The 20,000-nt window shown below is 58.3% G+C and overlaps 1 protein-coding gene across 1 annotated transcript; it reads right to left on the minus strand.

Annotated features, from left to right (window-relative positions):
* Nucleotides 1–353: 353 nt before the first annotated feature.
* NYNRIN (NYN domain and retroviral integrase containing) lies at nt 354–19,499 on the minus strand. Its single transcript, XM_056133893.1, has 10 exons — nt 19,238–19,499; nt 10,790–11,430; nt 9,923–10,697; nt 8,913–9,649; nt 7,806–7,936; nt 7,596–7,692; nt 6,076–6,177; nt 5,815–5,916; nt 3,145–3,352; nt 354–3,075 (listed from the first exon to the last, which is right to left on the minus strand). Exons 1-10 carry the CDS (start codon nt 19,433–19,435, stop codon nt 415–417), a joined length of 5,652 nt encoding a protein of 1,883 aa, XP_055989868.1. The 5' UTR covers nt 19,436–19,499; the 3' UTR covers nt 354–414.
* Nucleotides 19,500–20,000: the final 501 nt, after the last annotated feature.

The raw sequence follows: 20,000 nt of genomic DNA on the forward strand, positions 1-20,000 counted from the left end.
CTGTGTGGTGTGTGTGCTTGTTGCTGGGACGTGTTGTGTAGGTGTAGCATGTGTCGGGTGTATAGGTGTGTGGTATGTGTGTAGAGTTGCACACACTTGTGTCAGAACAAAGAAGATATTTGAGAAAGCCATTGAGCCTGGCCTGGCTTAGTAAGAGGACGTTAGTCCCCGGGGTAAAACTGCTGGGGGGGGGGGGGCACACCTGACAGCTTTGGGAAGTTTCCCAAAGCCCCAAATGGGGAGGACAGCATCTCTTTGGAGTTCAAGGCAACTCAGCAAAGCTTAAGTGCTCTACAAAAGGCACAACTGAGGACCCCCCCGCGCCCACTCGGCCCAGGGTCCGGGAGGCTGGGGTGTGGGCAGTGTGCAGAGAAGTCTAGCAGCAGACCCCTGGACCCAGGGGCAGACCCCTGCTCACTGCTCTAGGACGTTGAGGGGCAACAGGGTGGCACAATTGGCAAAGGCCTTCATCAGACTGCTGGGGTAGATGCAGCCCAGCTTCTCGGGGGTGGGGAAGCCCCAAACCCTGTAGAGGGACAGACTCAGCCGGTCCCCAATGTAGAAGGGCCCCACCCACTTGGCCCCACTGCCATTCCTGGGGAGGGACAGCAGCAACACCTGGTCGCCCACCTTCCACTCCCTCTCCTGGCTCTCCCGCAGGAAGCGCCGGTTCTCGGCCTTCTCACTGGCCTTGTCGGCCTCCCTCCAGTGCAGCTCCAGCAGCTCGGGGGTCAGCTGCCGCAGGAAATTGTCCATGTGCAGGCCCTGGATGTTAGCCCCGCTCATCTCCCACCACAGGGGCCCGGACAGCCTGCCCTCGGCCCCCATGAGGATCTGCACGGGCGTGTCCTGCAGGGAGGAGGCCCTGAAGGCCAGGTGCAGCAGGGGCAGGCAGGAGGCCCAGTGGCGGCCGTACAGGAGGATGAACTCCCTGAGGGCCCGCTTGAACTCCCAGTAGGCGCCTGAGCTGCTTAGGCTGGGCAGCTGGAGGTCTCGGCTGGCGGAGGCCACCTGGGCGCCCAGGGCCAGCCCGCAGCTCACCAAGACGTGGCGGGCAAACTGGGTGCCCTGGGCCGCCTCCAGGCGGACGGGCACACCCCAGCGGGCAAACACGTGCTGCAGCAGCAGCTGCGCCACGGCCGCATGCGAGTAGGGCTTCAGGGGGAACGCCTCCACCCAGCGGGTGTTGGGGTCGGCCACGATCAGCACGTGTTTGTGGCCCTCCTCACTGGCCGTCACCGGGCCCACCACCTCGATCTGCAGGTTGGCCCAGGGCGCGGTGGATCTGAGTGGCCACAGGGACTCGATGACCTTCAGCTCCCCGCCCCCGGGGCTCTGGGGGGTGCAGAAGAGGCAGCTCCGGCAGTAAGTGCGCACGTACTCCTGCATCCCCGGCCACCAGCCCAGCAACCGCACCTTCTTGTAGGTCTCCTCGGGCTTCTGGTGGGCCCCCACGGGCAGGTCATGCACGGAGAAAATCAGATCCCGCCGCAACTGCCTCGGGACCACCCAGACCCGGGGCCTCTTCTCCCCCTTGAACATGAGCAGGCCGCTCTCGCGGTCGAGGCTGAGCGAGCTGTAGACGGAGCCGAAAGGGGACGAGCCCGGCGGCCGCTGGCCGCTCTGCAGCTTGGCGATGGTGTCGGCCAGGGTGCTGTCCCGCAGCTGCAAGGCCAGCAAGTCGGGCCGCTTGCCTGCCGCCCGGGGAGACACCACGGGGCTGGGCACGTCCTTTGGTAAGTCCCACCGCGGCCCCTCGCCCTGTGCACCCCGCTTGGCCAGAGTGTCCACCGTCACAGCAAACAGGGAGCCCCGGTAGGAGGTTCGGTAGATGAACGGGAGGGCCGAGAGGCCGGAAGTGAGGGCGATGATGTAGGAGAGCAGGTCAGGGTGAGGTAGCGGCGCCCCGTCGGAGGAGAGGAAGCCCCGGGCCTGCCAGAGGGGCAGCAGCTCCCACAAGATGCTGAAGATCCAGCTGCAGTGGGTGAGGAAGACCACAGGGTGCTGGGACTGGCCAAAGCGCTCCAGGCCACAGGCCACAGCGGCCAGGTGGGCGTAGGTGGGTGTGGAAGGGGCACAGGAGAAGGAAAGGGACACCGGGGGGCTGGAGGGCGACAAGACGTAGAGCCCGAAGCCCGAGCACCACTCGTCGTCATCCTGGGAGAAGCAATAGCCGGACATGTGGATGCAGACGAAGGTGGACAGGTCCGAGAGGGGAGGCAGCGCCTGGAAACAGCGCGGGAGGGCGGCCGCGGGCATCAACCGCCGGTTCTCTCCCAGGAGGCCTTGCAGCAGGGTCAGCTCCAGAGTCCGCTTGCCTTTGTCCTGGACCAAGAGCTTCCACCGGATCAGCCATGCGTTGTCGGGGCTCTGGCAGGCCTCCAGCCCCCCGGCGCCCCCCGAAGGCCGGGCCGCATAGGAGAGGTCCAGGATCACAGGGCTGTCCCCGATGCAACGGGAAAAATGCTTGAGGGCCCAGGCCACTGCATAGGGGCTGTCCCCCCCAGACTGGGGACCCTGGCCCTGCTCGTCGGGGAGCAGGGGTTTCGAGGTATAGGCGACCGGATGCCTCCTCCCCGAGTGCTCCTGGTAGACGACGGCAGTCAGCGCCACCTGGCTCACCAGCACCTCCAGGCGGAAGGGCAGCTGGGCATCGGGGGCCGAGAGGCAGAGGGCGGACACCAGGCTGCGCTTCAGGGCCAGGAAGGCGAGCTCGTGCTCACGCTCCCACCGCCAGTCGGGCTTCAACCGGAGGAGACTGTGCAGGGGGCCCACCAAAGCTTCATAGTCCGGGATGACGTCCCGGTGCGAGTCCATGAACCCCAGGAAGAAGGAGAGGGCAGTGAAGTTGCTGGGGAGGGTCAGCCGGGCCAGGTGGGCGAGAACCTGCTGACAGGGGGGCTTCCCGTCCCAGGGGACCCCCAGGGAGGGAGAAGGTAGCCCCGGCAGGAGATCGATGTCCAGGACCCCGTGGGGGGCCTCCGGGAGACTGAGACACCGGAGGAGTTCCTCTGAGAGCACAGGGCACTCGAGTCTGAACACGGACGCCAGCAGAGAGCCCTCGTCGTCATCTTCCTCGGCCAGTTCCTGCACTTCTGGCTCCTTCTCCCCTGGCTCCTGCACCTCCAGCCCCTCTCCCTGCACCCCCGGCTCCTGCCCCCCTGGCTCTTGTACCTCCAGCCCCTCCTCCTGGTGCTCCTGCCGCCTCTCCTCCTCCCTGATTTCCTTCACCAACTCCTGTGGGTTCTCCTGGGGCTCCAGGGTATCCTCCTCACTGAGCTCAGTGAGACGGGCCGGGCGGGGAGGAAGAGTCTTCCACACCTTCAGGAAGTTGCCGACATCAGTGTCCAACCTACATCAAAACAGGGGCCAGAGAGAGATAGGACAGTGGGTCAGAGGCTGCCTTGCATGTGGCCAACCTGGGCTCCATCTACGGCATCCCATACGGTCCCCTGAGTACCACCAGGAGTGATTTCCTGAGCACAGAGCCAGGCATTAGCCCTGAGCACCACCAGGCATGGCCCCAAATAAAAACCACCACCTACATCCAAATGGCAGAGCAGCTTGAGGGTGTTGATGGAAGTGGTAAGAGATATCCCACCCCTAAGTGTCCCCCTATCAGCCAGGGCCAGACCCCAAGCTGAGACTCAACTGAGCTCTGAGGCTCAACCAGTCAAAACCTCAGTGGCCAAGCAGGCTCAGCCATCAGTTTGATAATAATTTGGTAAGTGGCACCTTCAACCTGACCCCAGGCAGAGCAAGTCACCAGAAGGGGAACTTGGGGTGGCCACAGCAGACAAATCGCACCTTCATTATTTCTTCCCCAACCCCAAGAGAGCCAGTCCAGAAAGAAGTATTCTTTCCAGGGACTAGAGAGCTAGTACAGCAGGTAGGGTGTTGGCCTTGCACACGGCCAACCCGAGTTAGATTCCCAGCATCCCATATGGTCCCTGAAGCACTGCCAGGAATAATTCCTGAGTGCATGAGCCAAGAGTAATCCCTGTGCAACGCCGGGTGTGACCAAAAAAAAAGCAAAAAAAAAAAAAAAGAAGTGTCCTGTCCAGCAGGTGCTGACCACAGTCCCCTACTGGGTCTGGGGAGGGAGGAGGTGAGCAGCAAGGAGGCTGGGGCAGGAGTAGGGGTTGGTGGAAGCCAGAGCACCTGAAGACTACAAGCCAGTTCTGCCAGCACACAGCATCCCTGGAAAAGTTATTAGTACCCCAGATACCTCAACTATAAGAAGAGCACCAGGGCATAGGGTGCCTTTTTGCAAGCATATGGTCTCAAGTTCAATCCCCGGTGCAGCTCCGTGCACTGAGCATGATCCTGGCCTCTTGTGGTCTGCAACCCCCAGCACCACAGCTGATTTCCAGCCACACCCCCTCCAGGTACACTCTCACAAGCACCACCACAAAGCAAAGCAACCCCAGCAAGCACCCCCCCCAAAAAAATGCACTAGCACAGAGTCCAGGAAGTGAGTGTCTATGAGAACCCATGTGAGCACCTGGGACCAAGCCCCGGCCTGCATGCATGCAATCCGTGGCTCTCACTCGGCTCCCTGGGGTGAGACACATAGTGAGCACAGCTGAGTGTGTGCATAGCCCCATAGCCACCACAACAGTGAGGGAAGGGAAAGGGTGATAAAAATTTGTTAGGGGGTTTCCTACGTGGTGCTCAGGATGCTTGGGGGCCCCTTCTGGAGATGCTCAGCCTACTGAGCTGGCAGCTCACTGCAAGGGCCCCAGGATGCCGTCCTGCTCTGGTCCTGTGGTGCTGAGGATGCCCCAGGCCACCCAGGCAGTGCTAGAGGCTGGAGCACGTGATGCAGGGGATCAAACCAAGGTTGGTCACAGCCAAGGCAAGTGCCTTAGATCCTTTGATACCTCTCAGGCTCCTTCTTTTAAAAAAACAAAAATGACAAGACAGGTTTTGTTTATCCAGCTCAAATCACAGAGATCGAAGAGGACACAAAATGTGGACCAAACTCCCCTTGGTACTTATCTTGCACAGGTCCCATTGCCTAGGGAAAAGGACAGACTGTGTGCAATCACACAGGTGCCAGCAGGGTGACTGAGACCTGTCCTGAGACCCTCCACGGGAGGGCCAAAAAATACAGTCACAGAGCAGCACCTACAAGGAAGGAATTCTGGCATGAAGCACCCAGGAAGAAACAAGTTTGAGCACAGATGCCTGCTGTGGAAGGATGCAGGGTGTGTGTGTGTGTGTGTGTGTGTGTGTGTGTGTGTGTATCTGTGTCTGTGTCTGTGTGTGCCTGTGTCTGCATATGTCTTTGTGTGTCTGTGTGTGTATGTGTCTGATGTGTGTGTCTGTGTCTGTGTGTGTGTTAAGTGTATCTGTGTCTGTGTGTGTCAGTGTCTGTATGTGTGTGTGTGTCTCTGTGTGTGTGTCTCTGTGTGTGTGTGTAAGACTTTAGATCCACTGGGGGAGCCGAAGTGATAGTACAGAGGGCAGGGCATTGGCCTTGCAGGCAACCAACCTGGGTTTGATCCCTGGCATCTCATAACGTCCCCTGAGCACTGCCAGGAGTAATTCCTGAATGCAGAGCCAAGAGTAACCCCTGAGCATCACTAGGTGTGACACCTCCCCCCACCCCATCCCACCCCCCAGAATCAGACTAGAGATCCACAACCATACTCAGAAGTGGTGCACAGCAGATTAAACATGCACTAAAGGTAGAAACACCTGAGAAGATCCAATCCCCACCCCTCACTGAGCACGAGACAAACACTGACTTGCACAAAGCAGAGGTTTCTGGGGAGTCCCGTAAGGGGTGCCTGGACCTGGACCCATTACCTGTTCGGCTTCTTCAGAAACTCATCCAGTGTGGGGCCATCACGGCCCAGGGGATCATCCGGCACCATGAAGAGATTTCCCGCAAAGGTGAAGGGCAGCAGGCTGAGGGAGAGAGGGGCCCCGGTGACATAGCCGACCCCAACCCACCCCGTCCCGCCTGGTCGCCAGTGACTGAGCCCCACTTCTCCTCCAGCAGAGGCCCCTCTTCCTGCCCCGATGGTCAAGAGGAAGGAGCAGTGTAAGTTCCAGGTGTCTCCTCACCGGTCCTTGACCATGTGTTTCTTGGAATTATTCATCAGGACGTGGAGCGGCTCATTGGTGACGAGGACACCATCCGTCTCCTCAGCCAGCTTCACCATGAACCTGCGCGGAGGGACAAGCTTTGAGAACAGGGATGGGGACTGGTGGCTTCCTGTGGAGGGAGTGCTAGACCCTGGCAGTGAGGGAGCTGCTCCTCAGCTCTGTGGGGAGTGGCTTCCTGCCCCCTGCCCGCTGCCTCAGTGGCTTCTGCTGGCCTGGTGTGGCAGCCGGAGCAGAGCTTCAGCCCTGGGGAGAGTTTGCAGGAGGCCTGGACCTCTGAGTGCTTTGGAACCTGTCGGGGAGGGCGGCATGAGGGAGACGCAACCTTCTCAAATTGCTTGGGAGCATGAGCTGGGGTGGGGCGGGGAGAGCCCTGCAGAAACACAAACTCCGTTTTCCACACAGGTACCGGAATCCAAGCTCAGATATCACTAAGACACCCACAGGCTTGTCATTCTCGCACTCGCTGCCTTGCAGTCCCTCATCTGACACGTGGACACCAAGCGCCTGCTCTCTGGGGCTGAGGACTGGACTGGCTCAGCACCTGCCCCAGAGAACCGTATCTATCCAAGGGCCAGGACACACACGCGCACATGTCAACAAGGAAAGCAAGAATCATTTTCAACATGGAAAGCATCACACTGACTCAGCAATCCATTTCTCCAAAATTGTGCTCCTCAGAAAGAGACTGGGACCAGAAAAAGTAAACAAAGGATCCCAAGTGCCAGGAATCTACTAAAGTCCCCCACTGCACCCCCAACACCAGACCACCCCGCGCAGGCGGCATACTGTCTCACAGGTACCCAGGAGTGGGTGTCCCGCAGAAAAGCCAGGAGGAACTCAGCGGAGGCACTTCAGGACCTAGCCAGGAGACCAGCTCTTGAAGTGAGGGTGATCAACTGCCCAGCCCAGGCCCCCTGTAGGCCTGCGTGCTGGGTCCCACGTCAGGACCAGATCCCGGGAAACATGGGGGAAGCAGAAGTTCCCCGGACTGGGCATGGGAGGCCCCTCACAAAGCAAAGACCTCTGACGGCCTGGAGCCCATGAGGACAGCAGGGATGCCCAAATTCCCAGGGTCCCTAGAGCAGTCATGGAGGGTGGGTAGGGGGTGTAGTAGCCAAGCCAGTGGTGATGCCCAGAAGCAGATGGAGGCCCCAACCAGGTGGTCCCCTCAAAGCCCTTGGGCCTCTTTTTGCCGTGACCCTCTGCCCTCAGAAGGCCTGTGTGCCACCATCCTCTGATATGACCCCTGCCATGTCCTCTCTCTCACTGGTCTCCTGCCACATCCTCACTGACCCCACCATGGCCTCTGACTGTCCCCTGCTACGTCCTTACTGACCCCCTCCATGTCCTCTCAGTGACCGCTGCCACACCCTCACTGACCCCTGCCACGTTCTCCGACATGACCCCATCAAGTCCTCTCACTGACCCCCTTCATCTCTGCCCCCCGCAGAGATGGCGCAGGACTCCGTGGGGCCCACCTGTAGTCATAGGTGGTGACCTTCTTGCCGTTCTCCAGCTGCGAGGGAGTGATGGAGAGCATCTTGAGGGAGTGCAGCTTCGTCAGGAAGTGGCTCTCTGCAGGGGACAGGCGGAGGCAGGTGCTCAGGAGAAAAGGCTGAGGGGGTGGGGAGCAGAGAGCCAAGAGCGAGGAGCAGAAAAGCGAGGGCTTCCTCCGGGGGACCGCTCACCTCGCACCTGCCGGTTCTTCTTCAACTGCCACGTGGGGACAAACACGGTGACCTCTCGGTGGCCACGGTTCCAGAAGTACTGCACTGCCATGGCAATACCCCGGCAGGAGAAGAAGTGCTGGAGGCCATGCCTGGGGGTGCAGAGGATGGGAGTGAGGGGCCACCTCCCTGCCTGAGGCGTGGTCCTGCCTCCCCCTCCCGAGTCAACCTGGCATGTGGGGCACGACCAGCACCTGTCGCCCACCCTGCCTTCCTCCCCTCCCCCAGTTCTGTGGGCATCTCTGGGGCGCACTCAACCGACTGAGTGTATGTGTGTGTGTGTGTGTGTGTGTGTGTGTGTGTGTGTGTATGAAGGGAAGCCACACTTTTCCCTGTGTGTCTGTGTGAGTGCTCAGGGAAGATCTCCACCCGGAAGACTCAGAGAGCAGCAGGGAGCGTTGGGCAGGGAGGGCCTGCTGGAGGTGGGATAGTCAAGAAGATCTTCCTAGACGACGTCTTACAGCTTGCTGCTCGTCCCCTACCTGCATACACACACACACACACACACACACACACACACACACACACACACACACACACGCCCAGGAAGGAGGACAGCACATCTAGCACTGCTCAGGGGTTACTCCCCATTCAGTGTTTGCGGATCATTCCGAGCCGTGCCAGGGAAACCACGCAGTGCTAGGGATCAAAGTAGGCTCGGCCGCGTGCATGGCAAGTGGTTCAACCCCTGTACTATCTCTCTGACCCCGAATCTTAGGATTTGGGCCTAGCATGTGCAAGTGGCCTGGGGCTGCCAGATGCCACATTGTGAGAGGCAGGCTGAAGTGGGGCCATGTGCGCCTTGGCAGTGGGGCTGGTGGGGCCCCTTCCTGCCTCTGGACTCTTGGGAAAGATTCCTCACCTCTCTGAGTCCACTTCTACTTCCGGGCCTTTGGGAGGACAGGAAGCAGAAAGCAGCCTTGCAGGGCCCAGCTGCCGACTCAGACACTCTAGATGTGCCTCTTCCACCCACCCTGGTCCCTCTGTAAGCTCCCAGTCCCCCACACCCCACGCCCACCGGAGGTCACCTGCAGCACCCGGGACACCCCCGCAGCCCTGGCTACTCACACCATGGCCACACTGCTGCCATCGATGACCACCCGCCGCAGGCCCTGGTCTCCCGGCTCCTCGGACAGGGCCAGTTCGAAGGGCGTGTTCAGGGCCTCGTGGAACCTCTGGAAGCTGGTCACTGTGCTGCTAGGCTGCAGGTGTCGGGGCGACTGCCGGGGGGTCCCCTCCCAGGCCCCCAGGAGCCCCTCCATGTGAGGTCGGACGCTGAGCGGAGGGCCCTGTGGGCAGGAGGCAGAGCCCTTTGGGGAAGGCGGGGCGTTGCTCAGGAGCTTGGTGGCGTCCGAGGTGGACCTCGCACCTGGGGATCCCTTCTGAGCCACGGGTGTTTGAGGGGCTCTGGACGCTCTGGGGGCAGCTGGTCCTTTGGGAGTCACTGCTCCGGTCTGAGCTACAGGCCCTGTGGGGGGCTTGGGTCCTCTGCGGCCCGTGGGGGCTGCTTCGGCCACTGGCCCCTTCTGAGTGGGCAGGGTCTGGGCAGTAGCAGGCACCGTCGCAGCCGCTGTGGACACCAGCGGGTCCCCAGCAGCCTTGTGAGATGCAGACACTCCTTGAGCCGCCGCGGGCTTCGCCGGGGCCGAAGGCGCTCTGGGGTCAGCAAGCTCAGCGGGGGCCACAGGCAGCATCATCGGGGCTGCAGGCACTTGGGCGGCTGCAGGGAGCACTGGCACTGAGGGCAGGGCTGGGGTCATAGGCATGGCAGCGGCCCCAGGCACTTTGAGAGTTTCAGGCACTGTCTGAGCTTCCAGGACTGCTGGAGCTTTGAGAGTTCCAGGCACTGTCCGAGCTTCCAGGATCGCCGGAGCTTTGAAAGTTTTAGGCACTGTCTGAGCTTCCAGGACCGCCGGAGCTTTGAGAGTTTCAGGGACCGTATGAGCTTCCAGGACCGCCGGAGCTTTGAAAGTTTCAGGGACCGTATGAGCTTCCAGGACCGCCGGAGCTTTGAGAGTTTCAGGCACTGTCTGAGCTTCCAGGACCGCCGGAGCTTTGAGAGTTTCAGGCATTATTACCTGAGCTTCCAGGACCGCCGGGGTTGGAAGTGCCCCCTGAGCCCCCGGCCTCTCCGCGGTGGGCGGCACCTCTGGCCCGGTGGGCAGCGCTGGAACAGGAATCCCCTCCAGCCCCTCACAATCCTGCCTCCCACTGCCCGGAGCCCCCAGCTCGCTTCCAGCGGGTGCCTGGGGAGTGGAGGGCAAAGGTGGCTCAATTTGGAGGAGTCCTGGGCTAGCTTGGTCCTTCGCCTCGGGGCCGCCTGAAACCACCAACAAGCTCACGACTTTGTGGGGGGTCTCAGGGCTTGGGCAGTTCTGCAGGGCTGCCTCTCCTCCTGGCCCCCCATCCAGTCTCTCCACACTGGGAAGAGGGACCAGCTCCTTTGGCTTCCACTCCAGATTTAAGGGCACAGGCGTCTGCCCCGGCAGCTTGAGCTGAATAGGGCCCAGGGGCCTCTGCCAGAAGGGGAAAGTGAGGTAGGCCTGAGACAGGAGCCAGGCCAGGTGGAGAGACTGCAGTTCATTGATTCTCCAGAAGGTGGCAGCCACAGCCCCCGGCCACAGGGGCCCAAAGGCCACAGGCGCTGGGGTCCAGGCTTTCCAGGGAGGACACAGGCCCAGGATAGACACTGGAGGCGGCGGGAAGGGGAGTTTGTCTTCCACCCTCTGCACCTGCCGCTGGGGGGACCAGGCCTGTGTGTGGTTTGCCGAGTCCTGGCTGCTGCCATTGCCTTGGGAGGCCCCTTCCTTGCCAGCACTGTCCTCTGAGTCACCTTGGTTGCGGGAGCTGACCCTGGGGGGAGACGGGCCTGTTAGGAAGGCGGGAATCCCCAGCACGCCTGGGGCCCTGGGTAGGGGAAGCCCAGCGCATCCTCTACAACTTACCAGACCAGCTGCTTCGCTGCCTCCTGCGGTGGGCTCTGGCCGGGTGTGCTGGAGGGTGGCGGGTGGGTGTTCCCCGGGCTGGACAATCTCTTGGAGTTCTCCGAGGCGCCTTTTCGGGGGGCCCCTGCTTGGACTGAGGGCCCAGCGCTGTCCCCGGCGGGCACCAGGGCCAGGCTCTGCTTGGGCAGGAGGAAGGGGCGCGGGGAGGGGCCCACGCTGCCCAGCCACTCGACGATATCCTCCTTGCCCGCGGTGTCCCGCACCAGGCTCAGCAGCAGCTCCTGGACAGCTGGGGGCAGCTGCAGCAGGCAGCCTGCGTACTGGTCAGCACGGAGCCAGACCAGGGCGCCAAAGGCCCGGCTCACCTCCACCTCCCGGGCTCCGCGGGGGGTGAACAGGGGCACAGAGCCCCAGCGCAGCCGGCCCACCAGCTCCTCCAGCCAATTCTGGGTGAGGACGAAGGAGTCGGTGAGCCCACCCACCATCAGGGAGCCGGGCGCCCCGGGCACCAGGTAGGCCTGGGAGCTCCAGCAGAGGCAGTCCAGGAAGAGGCCCTGGGCGCCCAGGAACACGCAGTGCAGGACCGGCGGGTAGCGCACCTCCTTCCACAGCTCTGGGCTGCACAGGCCCTTCAGGTACTCCTGGCGGCACAAAGGGAAATCGGACCTGAATGGGCCTGCCAGGGTTCAGGTTCTCCCCCCCCCCCTCCACCCACCCCCAACCCATCACAAACCAGAACCCCCCACAATCAGCCTCTCGCCCTGCTGCCGCCCCCACCAGCATCTTTGCAGGAAAGGCTGACAGCCCCTGGAACCTGAGCATGGAATCACGTTCCCACTCCGACCTCAACAGGAGAGCTCAGTGGCGTGTGTTGTGTGTGTGGGTAGGGGGGAGGTGGGGGGATGAAATATCATAATTTCAGAACCGGGGCCTCTCACACAGCAAGGGACAGGCCCAGCCCTGTGAAGACAAGGAGGAGGAAGGGGTGGAGGTGGAGAGAAGGAGAGGAGTGGGATGAGGAGGGGAAGGAGAGGGAGAGCAGGAGGAGGCTGGGGGAGGAGGAGGGGAGGAGGGGGGAAGTAGGAGGAGAGAGAATAGGGGAGGAGGATGGTCAGTGCCCAGTGGCCCCTCCCTATGTGCCAAGCACATTCCCCACCCTCCCCCTGCCTGGGTTTCCTCCTCTTGCAAAAGGGGAGAGCCCTTCCCACCTCATTAGGGAGGAGAAAATCTGGGTGACTTCGCTCCAGGAGGGGCTTGGCACAGGCTCAGAAGGCCTATGCCGCTGGCCCAAGGACACACAGCCAGAAGGCGACTGAGCCCGGCTCATGTCCACATCTGTGTGACTCTGAAACCAGAGCCCTGTGCTCCTCCTCAGGCCCACTGCACCGTGACTACGGGGTAATCCTCCCGGCTTCTGCTTAATCCCACTCCAGAAAGCCTCCCGTACAACCTGCGCCCGTAACCATGGAAACAGCGGCCCAGCGGAGACCAGGAGATAAGTGACTGGGCTGGTGTCCAACAAGCCTCTCAGATAAGCAGTAAGGCCATGGCAGCAGGAAGACCTCTGGGTCTGCAGCCCCCACAGTAAGTCTCTCTTGGGGGCTGGGATGGTGAAGAGGGGTTCTTCCCCTCCATGACTTGAGTTCTACCATCACCACCCAATAAGCCCCACAGGGCACAAGCAGTCAACACCCCGTCTTGATGTGCCTGTCTCACGGCCCCCCACCCCACCCCCCAATTAGATCCCATCTCCCACAGCCATCCTAAAAACCACTAATGTCCCCCCCATAATCCCCAAACCAGCCTTTTCTACTCACCCCGTGTCCTCTTCACCCAATGTCCCCCCATAGGCCCCAAACCAGCCTTTTCTGCCCACCCCAATGTGTCCTCCTCACCCAGGTCATGGAACTCCAAATCCTTCCCCAAAGGGCCTTGGTAAACACCCAGGTACCTAGGCTCAGTTTTGACCACTTCCCATAAGCTCAAAACCAGCTTAGAACCTTGATGGACTGGGCTAGGGAGATGGCTCAAAGCACCAGAGAGCATGCTTTGCATATGGGAGGCCTGGGTTCGACCCTGGCACCAAGACCTGGTCCCCCATGCACCCTGCTGGGAGCAGCCACTGAACATCACCAAAACAAAACCAACACAATCCAGATGGAAACCCCAAGTCAGTCTCTCCCACTTCAACTGGTCTCACCCCATCCCCAGCAAGAGAGAATCTTATCAGATGCAGAATGACTTTCAGAGACTAGCCCGCACGCCCATGCACCCCCAACTTCAACTGTACAAAAATATAAAAATGAAAAGATGTCGTGCTAAGGAAGCCCAGATTCAATCCTTGCCACCAATGGTCTGGGCATAAAGTGAGGAGGGAGGGGCCAGATAATCAAGATCCCAGATTAGTCCCTCATTTATATACATGAGCCAATTGGTGTCATCACACAAACTCATTTGCATAGGGAACAAACAATCTTATTGGTCAATTCCACAAACCCTCCTTTACATAGGGCATAACCACTCACAGAGTAGAAACAGTGAAGGGCAGGGATGCAGAACAGACATAAGCCTAGGTCTCTACAGCATGCTGGGGCTGCTGTCCCAGACACAGAAGTTGATGTTGGACTTCCACTGCACCCCTTACTACTGCTGATGGCTCTAGGAGAGTCGTCTTCAGAGGTGTACCCGGGTGAGCAGTAAATAAAGATTTGTAATTCTGAACACACCTCATAGCCCGTGCTACTTACTCGCCATCCCCAAGAACCCGAAGTTAAGTCAGGTCCACTGTAACACCCCAAGTGTGACCCAAAAAACTCCCCCCAAATAAAAATATGTGGTGGGAATGAAGGTTATGGGGGCTTCCTTGCCATTATGCAAAGAGCATTAAACATTTATTGTTCCAGAAGCTGACTTTTTAGTTTAAAAGCTATGTAAGAATATATTTGATAGTTTCAAAATAAAATTCCAAACTAAGTTTTGACTGCTCACTATGTGCATGGCTCTCTGAGGGGGCAGTAAAGGGGGCACATCCAGCAATGCACCATATGGGGTGCGGGGCAGTTGAACAAGGGCTGCAGCCTCCACAGCCGCATGGGAAGGCAGGTGCTCACCTGCTGAACTATCTCTCCAGCCCATGTGTGTGGCTCCTGATACACATGATCTCATTCCTTCCTCTCTAGACTCTCTACGGAAATGATGATCGCACCCCTCGGAGGAGCAAGAAAGGCACACATTCAGCCCCAGGGACAGGACATGGGAAACTCTGAAATTTGTTTTTTTTTTCTTGGCCACCTGTGCCAGCAGTAATGCATCCCATACAGCAGCCCACACCTCCTACATCCCTGATTCTTCAACCCACTGTGCATGATCCCTTCTGAGCCACAATAAGAGAAGGAAGAGGAGAGAGTTCAGTATCATCACGCCCCTCAGAGAGATTTCAGAGAGCAGGAGCACGTAGGGCAGGATCAGAAGACTGGTTCTTTAAACTGGGTCTGCTCAGGGCCAGAGCAATAATCCAGTGAGCAGGGTGCTTGCCTTGCGCAGGGCAGACCGAGGTTCTATCTCAGCATCCCATATGGCCCCCCGAGCATTGCCAGGAGTAATTTCTGAGTGCCGAGCCAGGAGTGAGCCCTGAGCATCACTGGGTGTGGCCCAGAAACCAAAATAAGCAGGAGTCACTCTAGGTTAAACCAGACAGCCACCTCGGCCACCCCAGCAGCACTCAGGGGCCACCAGGCATTACACCTGACAGAGCTCAGTGAACTAAACTAGCACATGCTAGCCATGTGCTCTACCACCTGGATTTTCTCCTTAGCCAGCAACAGAATTTTTTTTTCCCAGTTTCCCTACAGACTTCAAAAATTGCAAGTGCCAACTGTGTTTCAAATCTTCATAGTGGGGTAATGGGAAAAGTTTTCAATTAACAACAATCATGAGTTTGGCAAGCTTCATTGACTACCGTATAGCTATTCCACAAAGCTTAGGGTACTCTTTTTTTGGGGGGAGCCACATCCGGTTATGCTCAAGACTTACTCCTTGACTTGCTCTCAGGGATCACTCCTGGCAGGGCTCAGAGGATCATATAGGATTCCAGGAGTCAAACCCAGCTTGGCCATGTGCAAGGCAGGCACCCTCACCACCATCGATACCATTTTTGGTTTTTTGTTTTGATCTGTTTGGGGGCGACACCTGGCAGTGTTCAGGGCTTACTCCTGAGGGTTGTCAGGGAACTATGCGTGGTGCTGGGAATTGAACCCGGGTCAGTCACATGCAAGACAAGAAACCTACCAGCTGTACTATCGCTCTAGCCTTCCGGGATACTATTTTTAAGAAGAAAATTTAGAGAGAACAGAAATAACTGTCAGATGTTAAAAATTAGGGTGACAGAAATGAAAGATCCCCCAAAAGGATTAGAGTATAAAGCTGAGGAAAACTCTCCAGAAAGAAGAGCCCATATATATATATATATGCTCTTGGGAATATATATATATACATATATATATTACTTGGAAATAGAAGGAAAAATAAGAAGAGTGTAAGACTGCCCTTGGGGACAATGCCTGAATAGGAAATTCTAAAGAAGAGACATAGAACACATGGGGAAGAAATTATTCCAATGTATTGATAGAGCACACAGGTAGAAGGAATTCCCCCAATGCAAGACCACTGACAGCCAACAAAGATATACAAAGAGGCCCTCCAAAAGACCCGAGTCACTGGAGGAAACTACCACTTTTCAGAGAGAGAATGTTTTGCACATGAAGACCTGGGACCAGAACAGCTTCAGGATTTTCCAAAAGAAGAAGCCAAAGTTGCCTTTTCACTTGTAAAGAAATATAATTAAGCATTTATCAATGGAATTCCATTCAGTACTAGGCAACTTATGGATCAAGGGGTTTTCGGTATCCAAAGCTGATGTACAAATGTGTAGCCCAACATTTCACCTCCCCTAAAATCCTTCTCAGGAAGCCACCAGCGGGCATTTTCCAGCAAATCACCAGGGGATTCCCAGAAAGGAGACCCCCAGAGGAAAAAAGCAGTGAAGATTTTCAGAATGTTAGAACAGAGGAATCTCAGAATGTATTCACCCACTCAGAAGTCATTGCTGAGCACCCAGACATGCCAGGTACTATTCTTAGACCACCACTATCACCAGACACAGAGAACACCTATGACCAATAGGAGAATGTGGTTCAACTGTGTGGATGGGAACTCGTCTTTTTACAGTGAACGATTTTTACAGGCATCAAATTATAGTACTACGTACTGAAACATGGAATTGTGATTTCTAGTATAATGTCTTCACTTTTGGGGTGGGGGGAGAGGAATATTCATGAACTCTACAGAGATTTTCCTTGAAAACCAAGCCACAGCTAATGTAGAAATACAGCCAGACAGTTTTCTAGACACACAACCAGCTTACATCCCCTCTGACCATTTCTCGCCTCACAAAAAAGCCAGCCTAGGGAGTGTTAGGAAGACAGTTCAGAGGACCGGAGTGCAAGCCTGATATGCATAAGAACATTCAATCCCTGGCACTAAATGCACACCCATACACACGTGCATATACACACAAACTGGGAGTAGCACTAAATGAGTGCACACACACACGTGCGTATATACACAAACTGGAGTAGTACTAAATGCACACAAACACACACACACACACACACTAAAGTAGACTTGGTGGTCCCCACACCACTGGCCCCCAGGCAGCATCAAGCCTGAGCACTGAACCAACCATTCCACATGGCCAGACTGAGTGTGAATGTCACCAAGAGTGAAGCCTCTAGACCTGCCCCCTAGCAGTCACTGCTTGGGAGCTTTCCCAAGAAAATCCAGCACCATCCTGCTACTTCCTTTTGCCCATGCTACAACCTCCAGTCTTCTGGAGTCCTCTGTTAGCCTGTCTGGAGAGCTGGTCACTGTCCAAGGGCACAATTTGACACCAGTGGGTGCCTATGCTGAGAGGGGTCAGCACAGCACCTGGGAACTTTCCAAGGATCATATCTCAGGACCTCAGAAGACATTTCATGCAAGTTCCTTATTTTACCAACACATGAGGGAGACTGGAACTCAGACAGGGAACGGGACTTGCTAGGAATCACACAACTAGTTAAGAAGCTGGAGCCTCTGACCTCCGCAGCACTCCCATCTGGCACATGTTCCTCCATGTGCACTGCTCCAGGTGACCCCCACCAGCCTGCCATGGAGCCAGGCTATCAGATTGTCTTATTATTGTCACTGTCACTGTCATCCTGTTATTAATCGATTTGCTCGAACGGGTGCCAGTACTGTCTCCATTCGTCCCAGCCCTGAGATTTTAGCAGCCTCTCCTGACTAGTCCTTCCCAATGGTGCTGTACTGGAGACTCTTTCAGGGTACGGGGAATGAGACCCATTACTGTTTTTGGCATATCGAATACGTCACGGGAGCTTGCCAGGCTCTGTCATGCAGGTGGGATACTTTCAGTAGCTTGCCGGGCTCTCCGAGAGGAACAGAGAATGTATATAAGAGAATACAAGCAAGTATGTTAAAACCAAACACATGTGTGCTGCTTTAGGTACATCAGTGGGCTAGACTACAGCCCACTTATAAGCCCACTTATAGACTATAGACCTCTTATAAGAGGTCGCACAGCCAGGAATGCGGCCACACACTTCTGGAAGCTTTGTTTTATAGTCTCTGGACCTTGGCCATTGATGGGATTACACGGCAGTTTGTGGGTGTGACTGCCTAGCTATTGTAAAATGGGGGATCTGGGTGGAGGAGGCCCAGTCCAGATCCGAGCAGGCTTGGAGATCTCAGCCCCAGGTCCCGCACACCTGGTATGGCGGACCAGATTGTCTTGTAGAGAAGGAAAAAGACCAGAGGAAGAGGGTGAGTAGTGGGAGCAGAGCCCAGGTGCAAGCTCTTCCCCCCCACCCTCTATCCTGCTGGAACTTAACAACAGAAATGGGGGCCCAGATCTCCTAACTTCTGGGAGAAGCCCAATGGTCCCCACCTTCCCGATCCTCCAGGTCCAGACATCATCTGGACATCCAGACATACATCATGTCTTTTATTCCGCTTGTCCTGTGCAACCGGAAGTCATCAGAAGCCCCACACCCCTGCCCCAGCACTTCATGCTCTGTGTTCCATCAGTGTCTTTCCACGGGTTAGGGAGAATCTAGGCGGCCCAACTGGGGGTGAAAGAGGGACTGGTACCTCCTCCCAAACCCTGGGGCAGCTGTGGAGCTGGAAGTGAGGTGCCTGGGGAAGGATTCCTGCAGAGATCTGGGAGCAGAGCACTTGAGAAAACTGTTGCATTCCAAGTTAACAACAACAAAAAAAGATGAAGAGCCCAACACAAAGGTGCCTCCTGTCACAGCCCACCCCCTCCCCAATCTCAGCTGCTGCTGACAGAGTTTTCCCCTGGACAGGGTGGGGTGCTCCTAAGCTTCTGTCTCCAGGCAGGCACCTCTCCCCTCCCCCAGCACCTCTGTCAGAACCACGGGAAAAACCCGCTGACACAGCAGCTCTGCGGAGGGGCCGAGCTAAAAACTCCGCAGTCCTGCCCTCCCACCAGCCAGCCAGCCGCCAGGGCCAGCGGTTTGGGGCCTCCTCAGCCCGGGTCAGTGAGGAGTCTGGGAAAGAAGTATATACGCAGGGGGGTGGTGGGGAACAGGCAGAGGTGCCACCAGGAGGTCACAGAGCACCCAGGGACCCCTGGGGCTACAGCCTGCCCACCACTACCAGGAAAAGAGAGAAAGAGGATGTTGAGGAGACAGAGAAAGGACCTTTGCCTTGATGTGGAATCTGAGAGATCCAAGAAGAGGGGAAGCCAGGGAGGAGGCAAGAGAGGGGGTGCTCTGCCACCTGGCCTCCACTGCAGGCCCTGCCCTCAGAAACGCACACAGCCTCCTCCCGTGATAAGGCCCATGCCCAGGCTAGCCAGTGCAGCTGGACCCCAGCCTGGACCCTGCCAGAGGCAACCTGGGGGGGGGGGGGGGTTCAGATCTGGGTCTGGAGGTCCCAGCCTCTGTCCCTCCCCAACTGCCTGGCCCTGGCCCACCCGCCCACGGCCCCAGGAAAGTTCTGGAAGCATCTGGAAGGGCCACTCCAGAGCCAGCGTCTGGTGGGCTCTCTGGGTCAGTCCAGGACCGAGTCAGCAGGCCTGGGCGCAGCCTCCAGGAGAACAAAGCGAGTGGCAGAGCCCGAGGCATGCGGGCTCTGGGGGCCTCGAGGCTCTGAGGGGCAGGAGAGACATACACAGTGGGGAGGGGTTTAAGAAGGAATTAGCGGGTGCAGGGGCTGGGACGCGCGAGGAGGAGTTGATACCTGCAAGCCACACGGCCAGTCCAGATGGGGTTAGGGTGGGGGGCGGGGAGGAAGCCCCTGTGTCCCCGAGCCAGGGCGGAGACAGAGGGCCCAGGCTGGAAGGCTCAGCGGGGAGGAGAAGCAGCTTACCTTGGCTTTGCTCAGGTTCTCCTTGGGCCCCTCGAGCCGAAGCCAGAAGTAGGAGGTGTCCGGGCGGCCCTGGAAGGCGCTGAGCTTGACCCTGAAGATGCGCTGCAGCGGCAGCCGCTGGCGCTGGACGCGGGGCTTAGATTTATTCTGCACCCGGAGCCACTCCTGCGCCGGAGGCTCGCCCCCCGACAGGAGCATGGCTGCCCCACAGCCCCCCGGATCCAGGGAGCCCACTGTGTCGCCGGGCCCCGCTAGGGGAGCCCAGCCCCGCTCGCCTCGCCGGGCTAGACCACGCCCCCGGACCCGCGGCGCGCCCCCCAAGCCCCCCAGGCCCCGGGCGCTCCGGGCCGCGTCCCTCTCGGCCGCAGCTCCTGCGACTGTCGCTTCCCGCCGGGGGTGACCGCTGAGGGTGGGCGCGACCGGGCTCCAGCAGACCCCCGGGAGCCACCCTACCAGTGTCCCCCCCCAGCAGCAGCAGCAGCAGCAGCAGCAGCAGCAGCAGCAGCAACAACAGCAACAGCAGCAACAGCGGCACCCCGGAAAAACTCCCGCTCCGGACGTGGGGAAGCTGGAAGGGGCGCGGAGGGCGGGGGCGGGCCGGGGAGGGTCCTGGAAACCTCCGCTTCCACCCCGAGCTGCTGGCCCCGAGCCAGGATCCGGGGGGTCAAAGTTAATTTCCTTCCACGTTCCCTTTTCCCTGGTGGGGGGAAGAGGAAGGACGAGGAGGAGCGGGGTGGGCAGAGCGAGCCGCGTTTCTGGGGCC

This window comes from Sorex fumeus, unplaced genomic scaffold, assembly GCF_029834395.1.
Source record: "Sorex fumeus unplaced genomic scaffold, SorFum_2.1 ptg000098l, whole genome shotgun sequence".
Taxonomy (NCBI): Eukaryota; Metazoa; Chordata; class Mammalia; order Eulipotyphla; family Soricidae; genus Sorex; species Sorex fumeus.